The sequence below is a fragment of the Lineus longissimus genome, chromosome 3 (genome assembly GCF_910592395.1).
Source record: "Lineus longissimus chromosome 3, tnLinLong1.2, whole genome shotgun sequence".
Classification (NCBI taxonomy): Eukaryota; Metazoa; Nemertea; class Pilidiophora; order Heteronemertea; family Lineidae; genus Lineus; species Lineus longissimus.
The window spans coordinates 20,771,316-20,792,514 of record NC_088310.1 but is presented as its reverse complement, the minus strand read 5'-3'; the positions used below and the strand labels follow the sequence as shown (position 1 = coordinate 20,792,514).

The 21,199-nt window shown below is 40.6% G+C and overlaps 2 protein-coding genes across 2 annotated transcripts in view; one reads left to right on the top strand and one right to left on the bottom strand.

The window, feature by feature from the left end:
• Positions 1 to 6,013, bottom strand: part of LOC135484194 (disheveled-associated activator of morphogenesis 1-like) — a 31,159-nt gene extending 25,146 nt beyond the window's left edge. The window contains exons 1-3 of the mRNA XM_064765411.1: positions 5,929 to 6,013; positions 4,961 to 5,137; positions 2,952 to 3,041 (exon numbers count right to left, since the gene is read on the bottom strand). Coding sequence (XP_064621481.1) covers positions 2,952 to 3,041; positions 4,961 to 5,119 — 249 coding nt within the window. The 5' untranslated portion in view covers positions 5,120 to 5,137; positions 5,929 to 6,013. The remainder of the gene's footprint in view (positions 1 to 2,951; positions 3,042 to 4,960; positions 5,138 to 5,928) is intronic.
• A 5,399-nt stretch (positions 6,014 to 11,412) lies between these two features.
• LOC135485066 (uncharacterized) lies at positions 11,413 to 19,722 on the top strand. Its single transcript, XM_064766797.1, has 5 exons — positions 11,413 to 12,047; positions 12,574 to 12,734; positions 14,373 to 14,497; positions 15,448 to 15,795; positions 17,886 to 19,722. The coding sequence occupies exons 1-3, from the start codon at positions 11,955 to 11,957 to the stop codon at positions 14,446 to 14,448; spliced, it is 330 nt and encodes a 109-aa protein (XP_064622867.1). The 5' UTR covers positions 11,413 to 11,954; the 3' UTR covers positions 14,449 to 14,497; positions 15,448 to 15,795; positions 17,886 to 19,722.
• Positions 19,723 to 21,199: the final 1,477 nt, after the last annotated feature.

Genomic DNA, 21,199 nt, shown 5'->3' with positions numbered 1-21,199 from the left:
ACAAGCCTGACAGACTAATAACTCAACCTCCTGAACATGGCCATGACACATGAAAACAAGACAAGGGAGAGCCCAGACAACCTGTCCCAGGAGGTGAGTTTATCTAATGAGTAGCTTGGTTGGCTGTTCCATACTGCTATGAAATTGAAACACCAGAATGAATGCTTCATAAGATGCCAAGAGGCAAGTATTTGGTCAGGTCCCTTGGGTCCATGAACCAGACTCCAATACCTACATTGTAAGGGCAGCTAATGTGCAATTAAATCCGAGGTCTTCTGGGATGTTGTACTTGCACTCTCCAGTCTAAGCCCTAATGATGCTGATATAGTGAGTGCAGCTAACATGCAGTTTCCTAATGATCATGATCCCCTGGGTCAAGATTTCGCATACGGAGCCCACTAATGGAAGGGCTCACAGTCATGTTAGGTAAATAATCTGGCACAGTCTGGCTCCACAACCTGGTTAGCAGTATTCCGCGTAAACTTCCTTTCGGAAAACAACCTCCTTCCAGGTTAAACTAAGTCTTTTTACGCTATGCTATATTGTTTCAAGTTGAAAGCAGATGGCAGTATGACTTGCCAAAAGCTGAAAATTTCGACTTGTTTCTCCCGTGAATCATTTTTCTGCAATTGGCAGCCTGAGGGTAAGGAGATTAAGACACCATGACACGGCTATATGCTCAGGCAAACCAGATAACCACTGAATACTGCTCAAGGCTATTTTCTCAAAGGTGAAGGTGACAAATCTGCCCTAAGTCCAACTTTAAGACTGATTGAGTAAGCTTGCTATACAGGCATCACCTGCAGCTTTGATGCAAGGAAAATGGGTTGAGAGACTGCCAGTAGTCGCAGTTGTGTGGAGACATCACACAGGTGTTTCTCCTTCTTCTGAGTGTTCGATCAGATTATCAAATTACAGAGCCAGAGCTAGAGGGGCGTGCAAGGGTCACCAAGACACATTATTTTCATGCTAATTTAGGCTAACCTTTTGACTGATGGAGAACAAAACAGACGTTTTGCCCCTTCCCCAATGTCCAAAAAGCGAGTTTATAGGGCCTGATGCCAGTAATGGATGTAACAAATTGGGCTGTCATGGCTGTAGCTCTCAGGTCAACCTCCGCCCTCCACTGTTTGGTCGGAATAGGCAAGGCCGCATTATCTCATTTTAAGTCATATCCTGAGATTATCCAGAAGAACCGTTGCATTTGTGACGTTGACACCCGCTCTATATTCATTTCATCAACCCGGCCTATAACAAATCATTCAGAATACACCACGCATCTGCCCCTTCACATCCAGATGTTTGGTATCAAGCTTCAGAAATTAACATCATAATTCACCACCAGAAACACTTTCAGTTTATATCGATAACTTTTGCACATGCTGTGTGTATGAAACCAGCTTAGAAGCTTTCAGTATCAGCTTTTACTTGCAGATTACTTGCAGAATTTGGAACATATGAATGATAATGAATGATGCAATTCCTACTCCAAGACCTGAATTACGTGTTCAGGGTTTCCTTGATCACATAAGACTGAGATGATGCACTGTATGACAACGCAGCACATTTCATATTGGTTCATGCACATGCCAACATTAAAATGTACAGCCAAAGAAAACTAATTTCCATTTCATGTACATGTATACCTAGACATGCCAGATGCAAAATACATCATCACTTATCTTAAAGGAAACTAATTCATTTAAAAGAAAATTAATCACTCATATCATAAGATGCAATGATTTCGCAGAACCAAGACAAGATGGCCTTTTTGAGTCAAATCCTTTGTTCCGTCGCTCAAAGAAAATCTCAGGGTCGATTGTTCTTGACAATGTATTGGCGACAGTGACAGTGTATGGTACCATGGGGCTGCTGTGTATTATCAAAATGGACACAATCACATAAAACAGCGCACGATCACATTGCCGATCTTTTGACGGTCTCATATTCGCTGTATACTGGCACATGTCGCTCATTTTTCATACCGGGTCTTTGTACATGTAGTTTCTATGGCGTATTGTGAGTGAGAAATACACTGCATCAACATACGTCAGGAGTGTTCTGTATAGAAAAATGAATTACAAAATGTGATACCCACATCATTTCTATTTGTGTGATGTTCTTTGGATTTTTATGTGCTGAAAACATTTAATCAGAAGACGACAATGTGAAATTATTCAGCTGCAAAAAAATATATAGACTAAATAATAGGAAGTTGTTTTTTTAGAAAATATCATTATTATACTTAGACAATTTTTAGAAGATTTCAATTACAATCGTGACAAGTTTACTCAACTCAATTAATCCAGCATAATATTATGATAGTTAGTTGTAGATTCTAGAATATGCCTAGCTGTTTGATTTCTGTAGATTTGTGATAATTTTCTGAGTGAACACGTACGCCTCTGAAAATGAACTCAGCAACTGTGTTAATTTACGAAAGCCATCATTAATGCATGCTATACTGTTTTCATCAAAATGGCAATCGGATTCGGAGATGCATGATAAGACTAAGATTGTACAAGGACCCATACTGATGCAGACAAAATACTCTTCGTGTTCAATATTTCATGACTGGTAATGGCCTCTTCAAACCAGTCGAGATTATGGCGAACTGTAAAAATATTGAGCCAATATTGACAGCTCATGGTATGTGTGGCGCAACATTGTGCATACATACTTCAAACCAGTCCATTGAAAAATATCTCAAGCAGGCATTCAAGGGTTTATGAGTGTAACAACATGTTGGATTGTAAGGGGCCCATGCAGTTTGTATCGCAACAGTATCTCCCAGGCAAAATGTCATGATGGTCATGGTTTTCTGATGAAGTAATGGGCAGTTTGAAACATTACCTGGATTTGACATGGGGACAGATTTGCCCATCACCCTGAACGATGATTCCGAAAGAATCAAAATGTTAAAATTGTTTTTAATAGAGAAAGCTTCATACCTTTTTCTTGCTGCAGTATATCTGCCATTTCTTCTCCGGAGGAAGGCTGAACATAGCATCTCGGTGAGGTTTATCCAAATCAAGCTCATCCTGAAAAGGAAAAGACAAAGAGATAGTACATTATTTAAAATTTAGAAACAAACGAAGCTGGCAAATACAAGGATACAAATGTCATGGATGACCAGGCAAACAAAATCATTTAACTGCTAACTATTAAAGTCAGTTCTCAATGTTATAAACATGACAAAACAGTATAAAGATCCCCAAACCTCTGTATACCGCTATTGGAAAGATGATAGCTACAGCTTTGCCCACGGCCAAGAGACAAAATTGGCTTTTCCAACTATTTTAATTGTACTGTGATCAGATCAGATATTGGCCCTGACTAGCAGCTTTATTTTTCAAGGTCTCAGACTGTGATTGCCCCGATCTCAACATATCAAGATGTCAGGGTTAATGAAAGATCCTTCCTCACATAAGGATTTATCTGAATTGCCCTTTTTCTGAGATGACAAGACAAGATGTTGAGACAAAGATTGCTGGCTGTAATGACAGAGATTACTTGTTCTTAGTAATGCTGCAGATGTGTGAACCAGTTATGCTGACCACAAAAACTGTTTGCAATGTTTCCTGGCACGCTGGAAAGCTTGTAACAGGCTCTCACTCCTTCCTCATGCTGCTGCATCAGGCACGCTCAAAAGGATCTACATGCTTGCTGCTTGACATCCAAGCCTGACACTTGATGTTGGGAGGCAGATATTGATTTTCATGAGGTGTACATGTAGGTGAGAAACATATCTGGTGATAGCTTGCAGGCATGTATAAATGTTGATATCATGCTATTCAATCAAGCATGCATAGAGTAGCAGATCTGAAACCAATCGATATACCAAGCAAACCAGAAATAAATACAGTGGAGACACGATACAATGAAAATGTGTAAGACCAACACAGATCAGAGATGTGCAGGCAAAATTGAAAGTTCAACGGGGAGAACAGAGGCAAATATCTTTTTATTTCTGCTGACAAATTTTGAAAGCACTCTTTAGGAGAGAAAAAAACCAGAAATCCTCCATAAAAGGAAAGTCTCATCGCTGAATTCTCAAGCATTCCTCGCCCCCCCCCCCCCCCCCCAAGACAACACTCGATTTCAAAGGAGGTAATGAACCAATTCTAAAGATCTGACAACCAAAATTCTTCTCCCAGCAAAATCTTTTACACATGCAACCGCTATCAACTTGTGATGTGTGTTTGTTTGGGGGCGATAGCATTAGCGATGCATCTCACCATATCCATGGCAACAGCTTGGGACACCATTTGGCATTTCAGAGAATCTTGGTCTTACAGTATTCTCTCGCGAAAGTTGAGAGTGGTGAACGGAATCTGGCAATGTCACTCACTCCCACAGACATATTTAGCAATAAACCTGCAGATGCGTAACAATTGTCATTGAATATGTATGAATTCCAGTAAACCATGGTAACGGCTTAGTACAGAAACTATTTGGATTTTGCCAAGGTTCTATTCTAGCCTGTATCAGCGATCAATACTGGAGGAGACGACCATACATTTTTGTACAAGTGGAAATCTGCCAACATGGTCATGTAATGAATGACAACAGTATTCATTAATTATGAGTACATTTGTATGTTTATATTTGCCAATGTCTGGCTACTTTTACAGTAGCATAACATAATGTTACCACTCTAGTTACATTACATGCAGCTAACACAAACAATATTTGTATGACCTGACAGTGTTATCATTCTTGTTTGATATAATTGTGAGCATCCACTTTAACTGAGCAATGTGAAATGCAACATTACCTCAAGATTTTTAACATTTTATTGGGTTCACCACTAAAATAATCTTACTGGAAAGTCAAACAATGTAAATAACTAGTATAATGTAAGTGACCAGGGGATGATCACATGACACACCAACAATATCGGCAGCTATATGCTATGCATAACTTGAAAATGAAAGCTGCAGTGGAAGTCATAACTTACCACGAGTTCTGCAAATCTGGCATTGACTTCCTCTGGGTCGCTTGGCATTGGTATATCCGGTGTAACAGGTTGGAGGGTGAGGCCATTCTCCAAACTGTAGGTGATCTCCGGAGCCTTGTGGCCCCGGAAACACCAACAGAACCGCTTCTTCCCTATCATCGTACCTCAACTACATGCCTGCAACGATAGAAGGCCAAGTTTTACAGAGCAACAGTTCAACTGGACAAGGATACGGGTCCCCGTTCCTCCAGCAAGAGACATAAAAATTCGCACAACGGCAATCATTCAATTGATTCCAAGCACAAATAAATTTCGGCCATTTCGAAAAGCAATTTTCACAGGCATACGTTTATCTTGGCATAAAGTAGCAACAGACAAGCTTTGTCCATGTCTTCCAAAAATGTTCATGATATTTTGAATGCCTTTGGTGATGATTTGATTTAAAATTTGACTTTAATGTCATGGTAAACTTCAACTGTCTGTGAAAAGGGCTTATGAAAATGGCCGATATTTATTTTCGCAAACCGTCTCTTGAATCAACTCTGTCTCTCTCTCTCTCTCTCTGTCTCTCTCTCGACTCTCTCAGTCTCTGTCAGTGTCTGTGTGTGTGCGAGTGTGAACATACTGAGACACTGAAATAAAGTGTTCTTGAAAGCCTAGTAGAAATGGTAAAGAGGAGTACAACAACACCAAAAATACCTTTCATTGAAGACATGAATAATGAGGATCATAGCACAATCAAATGAAATGATTCAGACATGTCAGATTAGATACTTAACAATATAACATAATGTGGCCTATACACTACACTAGCTGGCTACAGTAGTACAGTCGCAAGCATGATAATGGAAACAAAACATTGTCACAAAACGGTATAATTTTAGTATTCACAAGTAAATGCCAATGCATTTGTTAGTGTCATTTGATGTCTACATATCAGTGTCCTCACACACTAAAGAAATACATACCAAGTTGTTTAGTTCCTCAGAAATATCATTTTTTTCCGGAATAAAGTGGCCACCTGTCACAATTTGCATCAATCGGAAATTGCCGAGCAAGTGCTAGCTACTCGTGAATCTTCGGAAATGAATTTTCCACCAATCAGCGAAAAGTCAATTTGTCTGCTCCGCGACTAAGCGAACACAATCTATCCAGAATGATACAAATCGCTCAGTTGTTCGAGATTTGTACGGTGGCCCATATAGGACATGCGTTGGGCTACACATCACTAATAGATTTTAAGCCATTTTCTTTTAGACATCAACTGCCATAACTTTTTCCCAATATCTCACTCCAACCTAATATTTGCAGGGCAGAAAGACCTCACCCAGGGCATAAATCCATAGAATTTTTGACAGGTCATGACCAAGATAATTTCAGGGTTTGGGGGGTCTGAAGTTTTTGGGATCGTTTTTGTCTTAATTTCACGCGTCCCCCACGTTTCACGGCTCAGTGGGTTCACTGGATCCCCAAATCCACGCAAGTGAACATATGAGGCTCGAAGTTCATCCGAATGTTCATGATATCAGAGAAACTGCATTCTGATTGCACAGTAGCACCCCTACTGGACAATGAGACCACACATTGATGCGATCTAGATCTAGGCTGATTGGTCAATTAGTGATGCGGAGCCGTTTATTTTCATTATATTAGAACAAATTCTTAATACAATGCTTTTTTTTCTTTTGAATTAGATTTTCCCTCTCCCGATTTACAACCGCCGTCGGAAAATAATTGTCGTCGCATGTTCTATATGGGCCATCGTAGATTTGGGCTGTCCCGATAGAAGAGAGCGATTTGTTACATCCTCGATTTACACCTCGATGGATGTGATCTGAGCCCGCTCCTAGCTCCCCTGCCGTTGGCTAACCATACTACATAGTACGCACATAAAACGTCCCCATGGGCCATGCCTTGCGAATTTGCACTGTATAGTGTATAAGGTCCTGGTATGTCAGTAAGTTCGAATAAAGATAAGCTGTGATCTAACGGTCTGAGCGCCCTTTAAACATTCATTTTCCTCATCCTTTTTTGGGCTCTGTGGTACTTAATTGCCTATGTCCTAAAACCTATCCTCGGGGGGGGGGGGGGGGGGGGGGGGGTATGGATTCATACTGGTGATAAACCATTCAAAGGGAGGGGGATATGGAGTCATACTGGTGATAAACCATTCAATGGGAACTCAAGTTAATATGGTCATCTGAGGGATATGGATTCATAATGGTGATAAACCATTCAATGGGAACTCTGAGGGATATGGATTCATACTGGTGATAAACCATTCAAAGGGAGGGGATATGGATTCATACTGGTGATAAACCATTCAATGGGAACTCAAGTTAATATGGTCATCTGAGGGATATGGATTCATAATGGTGATAAACCATTCAATGGGAACTCAAGTTAATATGGTCATCTGAGGGATATGGATTCATACTGGTGATAAACCATTCAAAGGGAGGGGATATGGATTCATACTGGTGATAAACCATTCAATGGGAACTCAAGTTAATATGGTCATCTGAGGGATATGGATTCATACTGGTGATAAACCATTCAATGGGAACTCAAGTTAATATGGTCATCTGAGGGATATGGATTCATACTGGTGATAAACCATTCAATGGGAACTCAAGTTAATATGGTCATCTGAGGGATGTGGATTCATAATGGTGATAAACCATTCAATGGGAACTCAAGTTAATATGGTCATCCGTGGGATGTGGATTCATAATGGTGATAAGTCATTCAATGGGAACTCAAGTCAATGTGGTCATCCGTGGGATGTGGATTCTTAATGGTGATGAACCATTCAATGGGAACTCAAGTTAATGTGGTCATCTAAGGGATGTGGATTCATAACAGTGATGAACCATTCAATGGGAACTCAAGTTAATGTGGTCATCTGAGGGATGTGGATTCGTAATGGTGATGAACCATTCAATGTGATCGCAAATTCCACATGTTCATAGATTTCCCATAGTCAAAATTTTACTCCCAACTTATCGGCAGAGAATTTCAGTCCTAAGGTCTCCTCCTCTCAGATGAATATACGCACAACGATGTTGGATCAGCATGACCCCCAATCAAGAAAATCAAGTGAGAAGTCTGCAAACATGTATTCTATTTTTGTTTGGATTTGCTGTTCTAAATTGTTCATGAACATCTTTAATCCAAGATATTAATCCCCAAAAGAATCTTTGATAGGATAAAACGCTGTATCTTGTTGAAAACAAACAAACAAATCAATCCACTACTACATCATAACTTACAACAGGGTGTCAATCGAGTAAACTGCTAGTTTTTGACTGAATTCTTTCAAAAAGAAGTTTGGCAATGAAAATGTGAAAGAATCATGGCTAATATCATTCAGGTTTCCACCATTTTTCCTTTTGGTTTTTATTGCAAGAAACTGTTTTAGGAAAAAAAAGAATTATATATGAAAAAATATTCAACATTACAACTACGTGCAGCAACACTAGTGATTTTAAACACCCTATACTATTCCCAATTCAGACCCACCCAAATCAAACCGATCACTTATTTATTCCTTTATAAATGCATGGCCAATCAGATTGCCTTGGCCATCTGACACCTTTGTTTGATTGTTTGGAGCGACAAAAGACATTGCCAACCTTGAAAGAATGTTTGGGAGTGTTACATAAAACCACTACCTGTCACATTTTAAGCCTTCCAATGCTTGCTTTGGCTTGACTGTGCAGTGCAGGCTGAACATTCATTGCAGCAAGGTGCACATGGTTTTGCACGAATTTTCTTATTTCAACATCTGAAATAGTAAAATTACTTGTGTTTAGCACAAATCTTCTACAAGGTGGGTGTTACCCTCTGTCCAACTGAATCTTGACGTTATTCACGTTCGGACAAGGTTCTGTTTTCGGAGGCCAGTTTAGGTGACTAATGTCCTCCGGGTAATACTTTTACCATAGAAGCCCTTACACCATCCGGAGGAAGTCACTGCGAGCCCAAATAAAACTTGGCAAAACGAACAAAAGAACAATGTGGTGTGTGACCAATTGCAGTCTTTTGTTTGATGCTTGTTGGCCTCTATTTTGTGGGTTTTGGATGAGTTCTGGTAGATTGGCAAAATGGAGACATGCGCAAGTGTTGGTTTGCATGTAGGTCTTGACCTGTCCCACGTGTACTTCCATGAACAAATTTCACTGCTTACGGCCATATTTGAATTTTGATCGTGCTTAAATTTGGCGTACACATAGAGGGCACTTAAATTCATCCTTAAACCGAATACAATATAAGAACCATCTCAATTGAACAGCGACAAAACATACCACCAGCTGCTGAAATAATGAAATTTTTTCCCTGTGACCTTAAATTGTTGGTGAAGTCAACAACCCCGATCATAATATATGATCACCCCTTGATATCAGACACACCCACCATAAACTTTTGATCACAATACAAAGCTACAACCATTGGCTTCAAGATGGCAGCCTGGAACCCAAGAAATATGTAAAAATTCTTGAAATGAAAAATAAATCAAGTACACAAAATTTTAGTCAAATTGTCCTCCTAGGAGAGATAGATCGAGGGACTAACGGACAGACACCACTCGAATAGCTATTCTACTATAGGTCACCTGAGCCATGGAGGTATAATATCTCCATGCCTGAGCTAAAAATGAAAAAATGCTCTCAATTTAAGGAATTTGGAACTATGCATTTGTGCCAATTTATCATTACAGGTGACGCATGCCTTGTCCGCAATTGCAACGAAAGATTCTCGCTGGTATGGTTTGCAAGGTGAAGGGTTACATGTAGGTATGTACAATATAGTATTAGACTCTGACTTTCCGATTGGTTCAGAGCTAGACGTGCCACTGTCAAATGACAAAAGATATGAGAATTGCGTGCTTTTGCGGAAAAAAAACTGGAGAGTACAATCGGATTACTAAATCAGGAGGCCATATTTGAAGCGTTGATGCCATCTGATTGGTTGTCAGTTTTGGGTTGATCATGAGTTTTGAGAAATGAACTAGCTCATACTATTTACATAAGTACAAGGCCACAGCTGTTGTTCTGATGGTCCCATTTGATTTTACATACATACCACTGGCTATTCTTACGACAGTCATATTCACTTTGGTGTCTTAATCCTAACCCAGACCCTTACCCTTCCTCCTAGCACTAAACCCAAACCTTAACCCTTCTCCGACACCAATATAAACTCCCTAATTCCCAAAATTGCATAAATCCTTGTTATAACTAGTCGTAAGAATAGCAACTTTGTATAAAATAAAAGTAATAAAGTCCATCAATTCCATGACAGAAACGTAATTCATGACTGAAAATGTATTACAACATCATTTTTAGGTAGTAATTTCATGACTAAAAACACCTGAATTGCTGTAATAGTGCATTATGCATTTGTTCCAATTTATCATTACAGATGCCACCAACCTTGTCCGCAATTGCAACGGAAGATCTTTGGATGAACCGCAAGATGATCAGATGAAGGGTATGCATCAAGTAACAACTTGCCCAAATTGTTGATGGAGTTGCCACTGTCAAATCTTTTTTACTTTTATTAGTATAAAACAGTAAAACAACGCTATAGAAAGCCACAAGTGAAAAGTCAGAGTCCCCAAATGTGTCACTCTTAGTCACAGCAATCTGCCAGCAAGCTAAAGGATTAACGGGAAACGCTAATGGCAGATTTGCCTGTGCATTCAGTGCTTCGGTTTCAAAGGAATATAACGTGGTGAAAACTGATACAAGAAATGCACTGAGAGTTGAATATTGTAAGTGTGACTAGTGAAAGATATAACCAACCAATAAGCAAGTCAAACACTTGTCATAGACCAAGCCTTATCAATGAGGTATATGAACTGATACTGAAATTTAAAAATATCACAAATCACATACAACTTTTATCCCAATTGCAAGGACCTTTTCATGTGCACTTTCCTGAGAGATCAAGGATTCAAAACTATCTTGTCTGTATTTTGCCATTTTTTTATCCCAAAAATATTTTTGTACAATATGCACCAATAAAGCCACTGCTACAATGAACATCAAGTTTTGAATATGTTATATAGATTGACAGTGACGCCTCCATCAGCAATTCATGCGAGTGGATGTACAAAAGTCGTAACCACGGTATATGATGTGTGTGTGTGTGTGTGCGTGTGTTTGAGATGGGATAGGAAAAGGGTGCGGGAGGTCATGTGTGGGGGGGGGGGGGGCTATGGTGACCGTTGTGAGAGTTGGAAGTGTGTCTGATCACTGACTTACTCATTTTGTAGCTATTGTTGTTATTCTAGTTGTTAGAGTAGTTATCGTAGTTGTCTAGCTATCGTAGTTATCTAGCTATCATAGTTGTTATTCTTTTGGTTCCTGCTTATCATCTATTTTAACCTATTCAGCTTTCAGTTGTCCAGGCCAGGCCAGGTGACCAATGACGATGATAGATCGGGTTCGATTCAAGCTATACGCTTAGTGTATTTGGTTATCGTGACTGGCGACTTGAGTCTAACTCATCTCATGTCCAAAGCGCGGTGGCTGGGTCCCAGGCATGCTTGCCTCTTTGTTCCACGGTCCTCATCTAAGTTTCGACGGTGATGACATGGACTTAGGTTCAAGGAACGTGTTCCCCTTGAGTCATTGTGGTTGATTGATGGGGGCAATAAATAGTTGCGTGTCGCTAGTCATTCAATTGGTCCCCTTGTTTTAGAGTGTTGGCGGGATAAGTCGTACGAATGTTAACAATAGTATGCAATAGCTGGCCAGCGATCCCCTACCTGATCTCGAGGGGGATGGAATGACTGGGTGATAGGCCTGTTGTTAACCTGCGGAATTTCGTCGGACGAAATGTCAGGCGTGTCCGTGTGGGTATTGTGCTAAACCAGTTTAGTACTAATGACGAAGACATTGGGCTCTTTGAATAACAACAGTGTCCTTGACCTCCTTGTGCCTCACAAAGCTAATAATATACACCCCCTGAAATCGACCAGACGGCGATGAAGAAAGAGAGCCGGCCTCCAGCTCGAGAGCCGAGAAGACACTGGATGGACCCCAAGGATATGTTGCTGCCAATGTTGGAGCCATACAGGGTAAGCATCTCTTAGTCCTTAGTTACGCTTGGAATAAAAGAAACATTACAAAGATGTTACAATAACTCCAAAAGAAGTATAAATCTGACATACAATTTCAACTTTTATACGTATTGGGGTGCCACACTCAATTCTGTTCATACAGTTTTGAAACCGCTTCAACCAGTTTGGTTCCAGATTATCAATTGAATGTGCTTCATTGAATTCGCAGTAACTATTGGCAGAGGGCATGCACACTAGCTTGTTCCTGTCGTGATTATGTTCTGATTACAACAAAGGGCAGGGACATTCATCCGCAAAAGGCTTGTTACTACAATATGCGGCAAGAGTTGCACTTTTCAAATCAAATTGCATGTGCATTAGGCCAAGTTTGGTGCAGCTGTTTCGAAACTAGTGTAGCCAATTCGTATTCTGGAGAGTGCTCTCTGGAAAACAGTTTTAGATCGGATTCAGTGTCAACGCAGCATGCAGTAGAAACACTCAGAACTTAGATAAACCACTCAACAAAAAATATGATTCTTTTTAGGCAGCCCGAGCCAACATTGTACAAGGGCCACAAGGACAAGGAACACAAAAACAAGGGACACAAGGAGATGGGACACAAGGAGATGGGACACAAGGAGATGGGACACAAGGACAAGGGACACAAGAACAAGGGACACAAAAGACAATGTTGCAGTCTACAGGGTGAGCATCACTTAGTGAAGTCCTTATTGACATTATATCTACTGGATGAAACAAACTTCATAACTGTCCAACCAGCAGTTGAAGGGGGCCGAGGGGCTAATTTGGCCATCTTCAGGTGACTAATATACACAGTAAGGCTGAAAGGGCGGATGTCGTCCTGGGTGCCGACAAATGGTACCCAGGTTCGAGATCGACTGGACAATAAGAACCCTGGGTGCCATTACACTAGACAAACAGCACCCAGCTTCTTTTTGCCTGGCTTACGGATCTTAGGGACGAGGACATTTCTTGCAATCTCGTTTTATCTCGCGCCGTGGTACTTTAGGCCTATAGGTCTTTGAAAGCACATTTCGGATGATTTATTCAGAAAAGGTATGTAGGAGGGATATATTCAAAGAATGAAAAATTGTGTGATGACAAAATGAATGGATTTGCTTCGTATTTTTCTTGACAATCAGTCGATATTGCTCCATCTTGCAAAATGATGGTTATCGTGACACGTGACCTCCGTGAGCGTGGGTCCAACCTCGGTTGTAGGTGTAGAAAATGTGTAGAAGAAGAAGCTGGGTGCTGTTTGTCTCGTGCAATGGCACCCAGGGTGCTTATTGTCCAGTCGATCTCGAACCTGGGTACCATTTGTCGGCACCCAGGACGACATCCACCCTTTCAGCCACAGTAAGGGCCCTGGGTCATGTCAGATTCAGCAATAGATATATTCCTCCTACAAGCTTAAATTATTTCGACATACTTTGGGATGTGAGAGACCCCTATTGGTGACTTCGTTTAACTTTATCTTGCCTGCCTAGCTGCTGCCTATATAGTCCCTTTAAGGAGAGAAAAAAAAATCATTTTTCATTTCTCCGAACCTGCACCCTGGTGGCCAAGTTATGAACTTTTATCCCCGAGTGAGACCACCTGACCGAGAGTGCTCAAGTAACAGCCAAATGGGCAACATTACCTCGATGATCTTGATTAGTTGGACTAATCATGAGTTACATTTTATGTATGGTTATTTGTAATATCAGACGTACGCATGGATATAAAAATCCAAGGCAATTTGGCCTGAGGAATAATACCACTAGGGCATGCATTGAAGCAGTGAATCGAACAAAGTTTTTTCAACTGAGATCAACTGATCTAGGGGTACATGCACCACCATTTGACCTCTGTGACCTTGAAAAGGGTGTGTTTTTAGTTTTGAACCTCTGCAAGGATCAGATCAGGATGACATGCACTCACATTAAAAATATCATGATTCTAGCCAGAAGCATTCATAAGATATATCCAAAAATAGGTTTTCAAAGAGCGCCACCTATATGGCAGACAGGCAGTCTAACTGCACTAATTTTCATTTTCAAAGAAGGTCTTGCCTTGGGGTACCCACGCACCAAGTATGAACTTTCTGGGTCAAGTGGTTAAGAAACGTGCCACACTTTTGTCAAAAGTCAACGATGGTTGACAGACGACGGATGCCATGGTATCGTATAGCTCCCCTGAATGGTGGGCTAAAAGGTGAAGCCAGAAAGTTTATGAACTTGAAGTGACAACCATCTCACCCAAATGAAAAGAAAAAAATATTTTGGTTTCAATCTATTCATTTTGAGATAGGTCCTTTATTGTATTTTTCCTGTTATCTAGCCCTCTGCAGATTGAGATGATGGCTGTCGAGGAGACCCAACCACTCAACCAAGATCTACAATTCTTGCTATGGTAGATGTGACTCTCAAAGATTTTGGATGACGAAGGAATCCAACGCATATATGGTAAATATAAACAGATGACTAGACAGTATATGGGTGAACACGAGATGCGCTTTGCTGACGGTACCCCCATATTGCTTGAAGACTTCAGCAACTTCAGGGAGATTTCGCACGTCGATTGGGAAACCTTGGACCTGCATATACCGTACTCATGAAACCGAACGAACTCAGCCCTAAAGTGTATTTACAGGGTGTGCCAATAAATATTCCATAAATATGTTCTGTGGCTGCACTGAAAATAGACAGGCTATTAAATTTTCCATCCATGGTTTAGTCACTGCATCGCTCCTTACTAAACACAAACTGTGTAAAAAATAAAAGTAAACGAGCCGTAGTTGTGCAGTGGTTTGGGTCTCTGACAAGCGGTCATGAGCTCCCAGGCTCACCGGTTGAAAATGCTCAGGTTGTAGTGCTGATTGAACAGCTAATCTCAGTTCCAGTTCCACTGAAAGCTATCAGCATAGACTGGGGTAAGAGTTAAAAGTAGGGTGACAATCTCAACCGTTGTTGATATCAAGACTATTAACCCAAAACTTGCAAATTATACTTTTGGGACAGACAAGATGTCGAGACGCGATGAGATAAGGGGCTGAGTGAGGGCTTTAGCTTAAGGGATACGCCGTTCATAATTACTGGTGGTCCAGGAAAATAGAATTGCAGTTATACACAATGCTGTAGAACATTTATTATGCTTACGAGTTTGCTGAAACTGGGTGCTTCTGGTATTTGTAGTTCTTCAACGACACTGCCAGTGCTGAAATCTATATTTGTGCAATTGGAAATTTCAAATTCAATTGCAAACTTCTCATTTTTAACGAACGGTGTAGGATTTAGGTGTTGTGATTCTATCATAAACTACTTTGGTGAATTCGATGAAACTGGATGAAAGGCCCTATGGCACAAGTGCATTAATTACAGTATACAATGGAGTAACCTTAAATTTTGTTTTCCAGTCGCTCACAGATACGGGCAGACGACTGAGAGTCGAGTGGATTCAGTGGATCGAATGGTTGCGCTGAGGAATATCGATGTGCAGGAGTGACGAACCACAGTTCAGCAAATGATGCCTTGACAGACCAATTCAAGGAGAACCTTCACTAAGATCAGGAAGGGAATGTGTTTGCTGTGTGGATGGAATTGACACTTAAATGTCCGTCATTCTAATGGACTATGGTGACAATCTAACTCCAAAGGGACTCTCTGGACTTGGGGAAAGCTATGGACATAGAGCCCTGACATGTTATCCTGCAGCCACCATGAGGACAGCCTATCTCATACCTTCGGAAGGATGCCATCGCATGGTAATATAAACAAATCAATTTCAGTTTTTCAAATGTCCTTGATTAGGTTAGCCATTGGCCTGATTTAGAGATCGTGAGCTCTCTGCTGAGGAACAATTTTCCAACGTTGTTTTTGCGGCACCAATTACAGTGCGATTTTCATCAAACTCACGGTGATGATAGTTTGGACTAATCTTAATTAGTAAAACAATAAAATGTTGTAAAAGGAACTAGACAATAAGGAATGTTCGTAACCTCATCTGTTACACATTCTACACATGTAAGCTTGTTATTCCATAGGATTGCATCATTCAGAAATATGGTTTTTACAAGGAAAAATGCTTTGGGTATTGGGCACTTGTGAAAATGACGCACCTCACCACAACAGAGGTCGTTATGACGTGACATACAATCTTGTGACGTCGCACAATATATATATATTTATATTGCTGACCTACATGGACGAATTCAGTTTTTTTTGGCGGGAATGGCCAGCAAGACATGCATGGAGTCATAAGTAGCCTTTTGTTACCTGATATCCGCTGAGGAGTTTCTGGATTGTTTTAAAATGCTCAAAGTGATTACAGTAATGAAGAACAGAGCATCTCTGATCTTTAAACTTCTAGCTTGGTCGTAAACAGGATAAGTTATACAAAGTCAAAGGAATGACATCAAGAGCTTGAATCACGTTAAATGGGGACTATAGGCAGGAGGAGGGGGTTAAATTGGCCACCTTCAGGTGACCAATACACTGGGTCAGGTTAGATTCAGCACTAGATATATCCTTGATACAGCGTAAATAGTTTCGCGAACTGTGAGATGTGGGAGACCCCTAATGGTGACTTTGTGTAACTTAATCTTGCCTACCTGGCGGCTGCCTTTTGATTCCCTCTCTTTGGAAAACTCCCGGGCATTTATTTTAAATGAGCATGAATATCAACTGCTGCTGATAAACAACAGGTGAAGACTTGGTAGTGGTCATGTGCTCGTGCACCAACCAAATATCATCATGGGGTAGGCCAAAATCATAGAATGAAATTGTGTTGAGGAGGAGTACCCCTTTGCCCATCGTCAGTCCTTGCAATGCCAATGGGACCTCTATGACCTCCGTCAACTTCCCTGAAATGGTTCCATTATAATTTGGCAAGGAATTTATCATAACTGGTTGCAAGACTTCATTCAGAATAGTGACATGTGGTTTATTCAGAACTTTCCTGAAATAACAAAATTCTATCATATAATCTTGATGAATTTTATGGTCACATGGAGTTATAGGGCATTATACTTTTCTGGAGTAAAGTGGAACCTTTAAAAATTGTACGTCTCGCATGAATGATAGGTATAATGCATTCAGTTCCCAGTACAGATAATGTAAAAGTGTGTTTTGCTACATTTTAATATAAGCAGTATTATGGCGACACCCTTTTTTGCACTAAATATAAAGAATGGTTAAAACTATCATCTGTGCAGTTCTGATGAAAATCGCGTTGTAACTAGTATTCTTAAACACCTGGATTTTGAATGAATCGCACTTTACAGTGTAAATGCACCATGTGCCAACAAAGCCTCGTTTTGAGTTCAGCGGTGATGGTTAGGCCGCTTGGGTTGGTGCAACGTCGGTATTGATTAACTAACCAAAACCGCAAGGGTGGAGCTTAACCTCGGCTCCGCCTTGATTTTGGTCTACATTTTAGCTCCACCGTACCCTCGCAGTTTTCGCGAGATAACCTAAAACCTCCAGTTCGATATCAATGCCGAAATCCCAAAAATGACTTGGAAAATGTTCCTTAACTGAACCGCCCTTTTGACAAAACTTCTCAAATTCTGCTGATTTCCTAAGGATAGAATTCGTCATTGTAATGACATCAGGCACCTCAAGGAGGAATTGCACATCCAAAGCAACGCTCAGAGTAAGAGTTTGAATGAAGGTTCAATAGAGAAGTTGTTTTCTTTGTCTGAAACCTATAGCACATTTCTTAACCAGCATGAATTGTCTACTCCGACAAGATATCTATACGGTCTTCACAATGACCCCTTGACATTGAATTATCAACTTGAGCATGTGCACCTACATGAACAACCTTAATTTCATGTTGTCTTTTTCTTTTCAGCATGATGAGCCATCCCAGAGAAGGGAGAAGGATGTTGTTGCCCAGCACATCCCAACCATGCTCCCATCGCCGTCAAGTAACAGTACGACGGTTAGATTGTATTTTGTCACCGTAGGCTTTATCGTTTTATCAAAATATCTGATTGAAAGGTGATTTAATGAAAATTCAAATTTTTCTGATGGTGAGAAGGCAAATATTTACCTTGCTTATAACAAGCTTAGATTATTTTAATCTATGTTTGGTTATGACCATGACTTGTGCCATGGTTCAAAATCTTACACTTTTCAAAGAAGGAATTGAAATTATGGTGGGTTGGGTTGTTTCTTGCTAACAAGGGAGCCAATGATAAGGCACCTCAGAACCAAAACAAATTAATTTTCATGCTCAATTTGGGGGATGGGTTGTTTATGGCTACCAGAGGAGCCAACAGTCGCCTTGGGCACATGAGGACCCTGAAATATTTTAAGGCAAAAGTTATTTTTCTGCTTAAAAATCACCGAATTCATCAGATATTTATTTGATTACTGGTATATCCATCACTTTAGACATGGGGTCCATGTGTTGTTGTTTTGCTGACCCCACGAAACAAGAACACATGTGTCTGATGGAACTGTAGGCCTTTCATACTGTTTCTCAATCTCATCAGTACCACAGAATCAACTGAAATGGCCTGGGCTCCGATGCCCTGGACCTTACATCACACTGGCTGGCTCAGTTGCTCAACACATGTACCTTCATGCTCGAGACAAATGACCAACAGTGATATGTTGAATTTGAATTTCCTCCTTCTTGAAATACAAAAACATCTTTCCAATTGAACTAAAACAGTTAGATAAACTCTCACTGTTTTATTGAAAATTTAAAGACTGGTCCTTCCCTAGTGGTCACACAGTGAGCCTTTGTCAAAGCGTGTCATTCGACAACGGTGGCATGCATGCATGTTTTGTTACGGCTTACCTGGGACCCTGAATTGTTGATGATGATGTTGTCCATGGGTACATCGCCTTGGACAACAGGTGAGCACATGGTGCCTGCCTTATAAAAATTTTGGACTTGATACTGAATTGATTGAGAAAAGTGAAATTTGAAAACGTCAACTTTTAGACGTTCTAAAATGTTTGTCCTGTATGAATGTATTTGTAAATCCTGTATGTAAATATTTGATAAAATGTCTGAATGAGATCTACAGACTCCATGACTTGGCAAAAAGTATGGCAAAGCCAACTTTTAATCTTTGCCCTGTCAAGGTCACCTCTTTTGTCATGCAAATGACATGTCAGAACTGCTCCTTTTGTTATGCTAAGTGGCAGCCAGTGCCTATGACAAATGTGGTTCCTTTGTTATTCAAATTGGGTCCTGCAAATCAACAGAAGTGACCAAACCTATTGTAAGCTCACATAGCTCACCTGAAGGCATGAACAATAGGTTATAATACAATAGCTTCATGTATTATAAACATGATGAATGCATGCAGAGGTTACTCAAACCATTGTGGTGGAGTAGTCGAGTCTATTGTGTTTGATCTCAATTTAGCATTGTGTTGCAAGGACATTTATCAGTGTTTCTTTGTGACATCTTGTAAAGAAGTTCACCTCGTCTTAAAGGGATAGTGCTACTATCCTATCTCCTGGTCCTCTTCTTGTATTGGGCTTTCGGAGTGGTGCAGCAAAAAATAATGTACTACGATCATTGTATCAACTATAATGTACAATGTAAAGTCATTTCAAACATAAGCACCTGTCACCTGTGTGATGGAGAATGGCGACTCCCTTCGATTGCGTAGGTTTTCTCCCCGTATGCGGGTTTCCTCCTACACTACATTTGAAATCGTCGTGTGTTTTTCTTGTAATGTACAACAATAAAGTTTTTTGAAAGAGAAACAGTTTTTGTCTTATTGACTCACCTGTTGGGACACCATCACTAATCAAAACTTACACGGAGTTCATCAATAAAAACAATAAGACATGCGCAGATGTGTGCTTATTGAGCAAACCTTTATTTCAGAAAAGACAATCCCAGATTACTCATAAATGGAGCAATGGCGGAAACGACTTGGATAATTCTGCGGGTGTGAAGTGCATTACACCCCGAATTGGTGAATGCTCGCAAAGCGGGGTTCACAGTATAGCCAGACTGGTAAAGAACTGTGACATCATGTGGTTGTACGGTTGGCACACCAGATTCCTCTGTTTCCATTGGACAATGAAGTTACAAAGTTATGAACATCCTCTTCTTATGTAGTTTTTAGATGGCAGATATAAAGGCATAAAGGACTGAGAAACATCTTATTCTCTTTTGGCCTAACAACCTGCAAAAACAAAGTTCATATACGAACTGATTATTAGCCAAGGTGATCTCGTATGTAATTAAAATCATATTCAATTCATTACAAATTTGTTCACATCTCAAACAGCACCTTGCCGGCTTCACAGTAGGTCTAAATAGTACTTGGGTCACTGGGACTGTTGCCATGATTCACATGCTTCCAAGACACAAAAAGGTCTAATAATACTAACTTCCATATGCCCTACAATACATATGCACTAGGTGATAGAAACGCTAAAGGATTATAACGGTCCTATACAGCTCTCTAGAGAGTCTGGTGGCTTTTGCTTGTGCGCCATCTGGGGGGATGTGCATGAACTCCAGGACAAAGATTGTGATGTCCTGTAGGGAGTGTGATGCAGTTAGACATCATAAGGTGGTCAATATAATTATGACCTTGAGCCCTGTTAGGTCATGTGAGAGCTTAGATTGAGACCAACGCCAAACATCCACTAAAATACACCCCACACCATCAACATCCAAGTAAAAGAACGGGTCACCCAGTACATCGGGCATCCACGACAGCCTTCTAACCGGTAATTGCCAAGAAGAAAAAGGTGAGGCGGTTCGGCCATGTCACGAGAGCCAAGGGAACACTAGCAAATACATGTACCATCATGCAGGGCACAATTGACGGTATATAGCCTCCGACGCAGTCGTCGGCCAAAGATAATTTGGATGTATGACTGTACGCACTAGTTGGACTGGAATAAAGACCAGTGACCTGATCCGCCTCGCCGAGGACAGAACCATGATTGTGGTGTCGCATCGTTAACAGCTTAGAGTCGCCCCAATGGCCGCATGGCTGCGGGACATGATAATGATGATGAATCCACATCTCTCATATGACCACAGTCACTTGAGTTTACATTGTTTATCACCAGTATGAATCCATATCCGATTCCTCAAATTGCCACATTCACCAGAGTTCCTATTGAATGGTTTATCACCAGTATGAATCCTGGCTAACTGAAGCCCAAGGCTCGGAA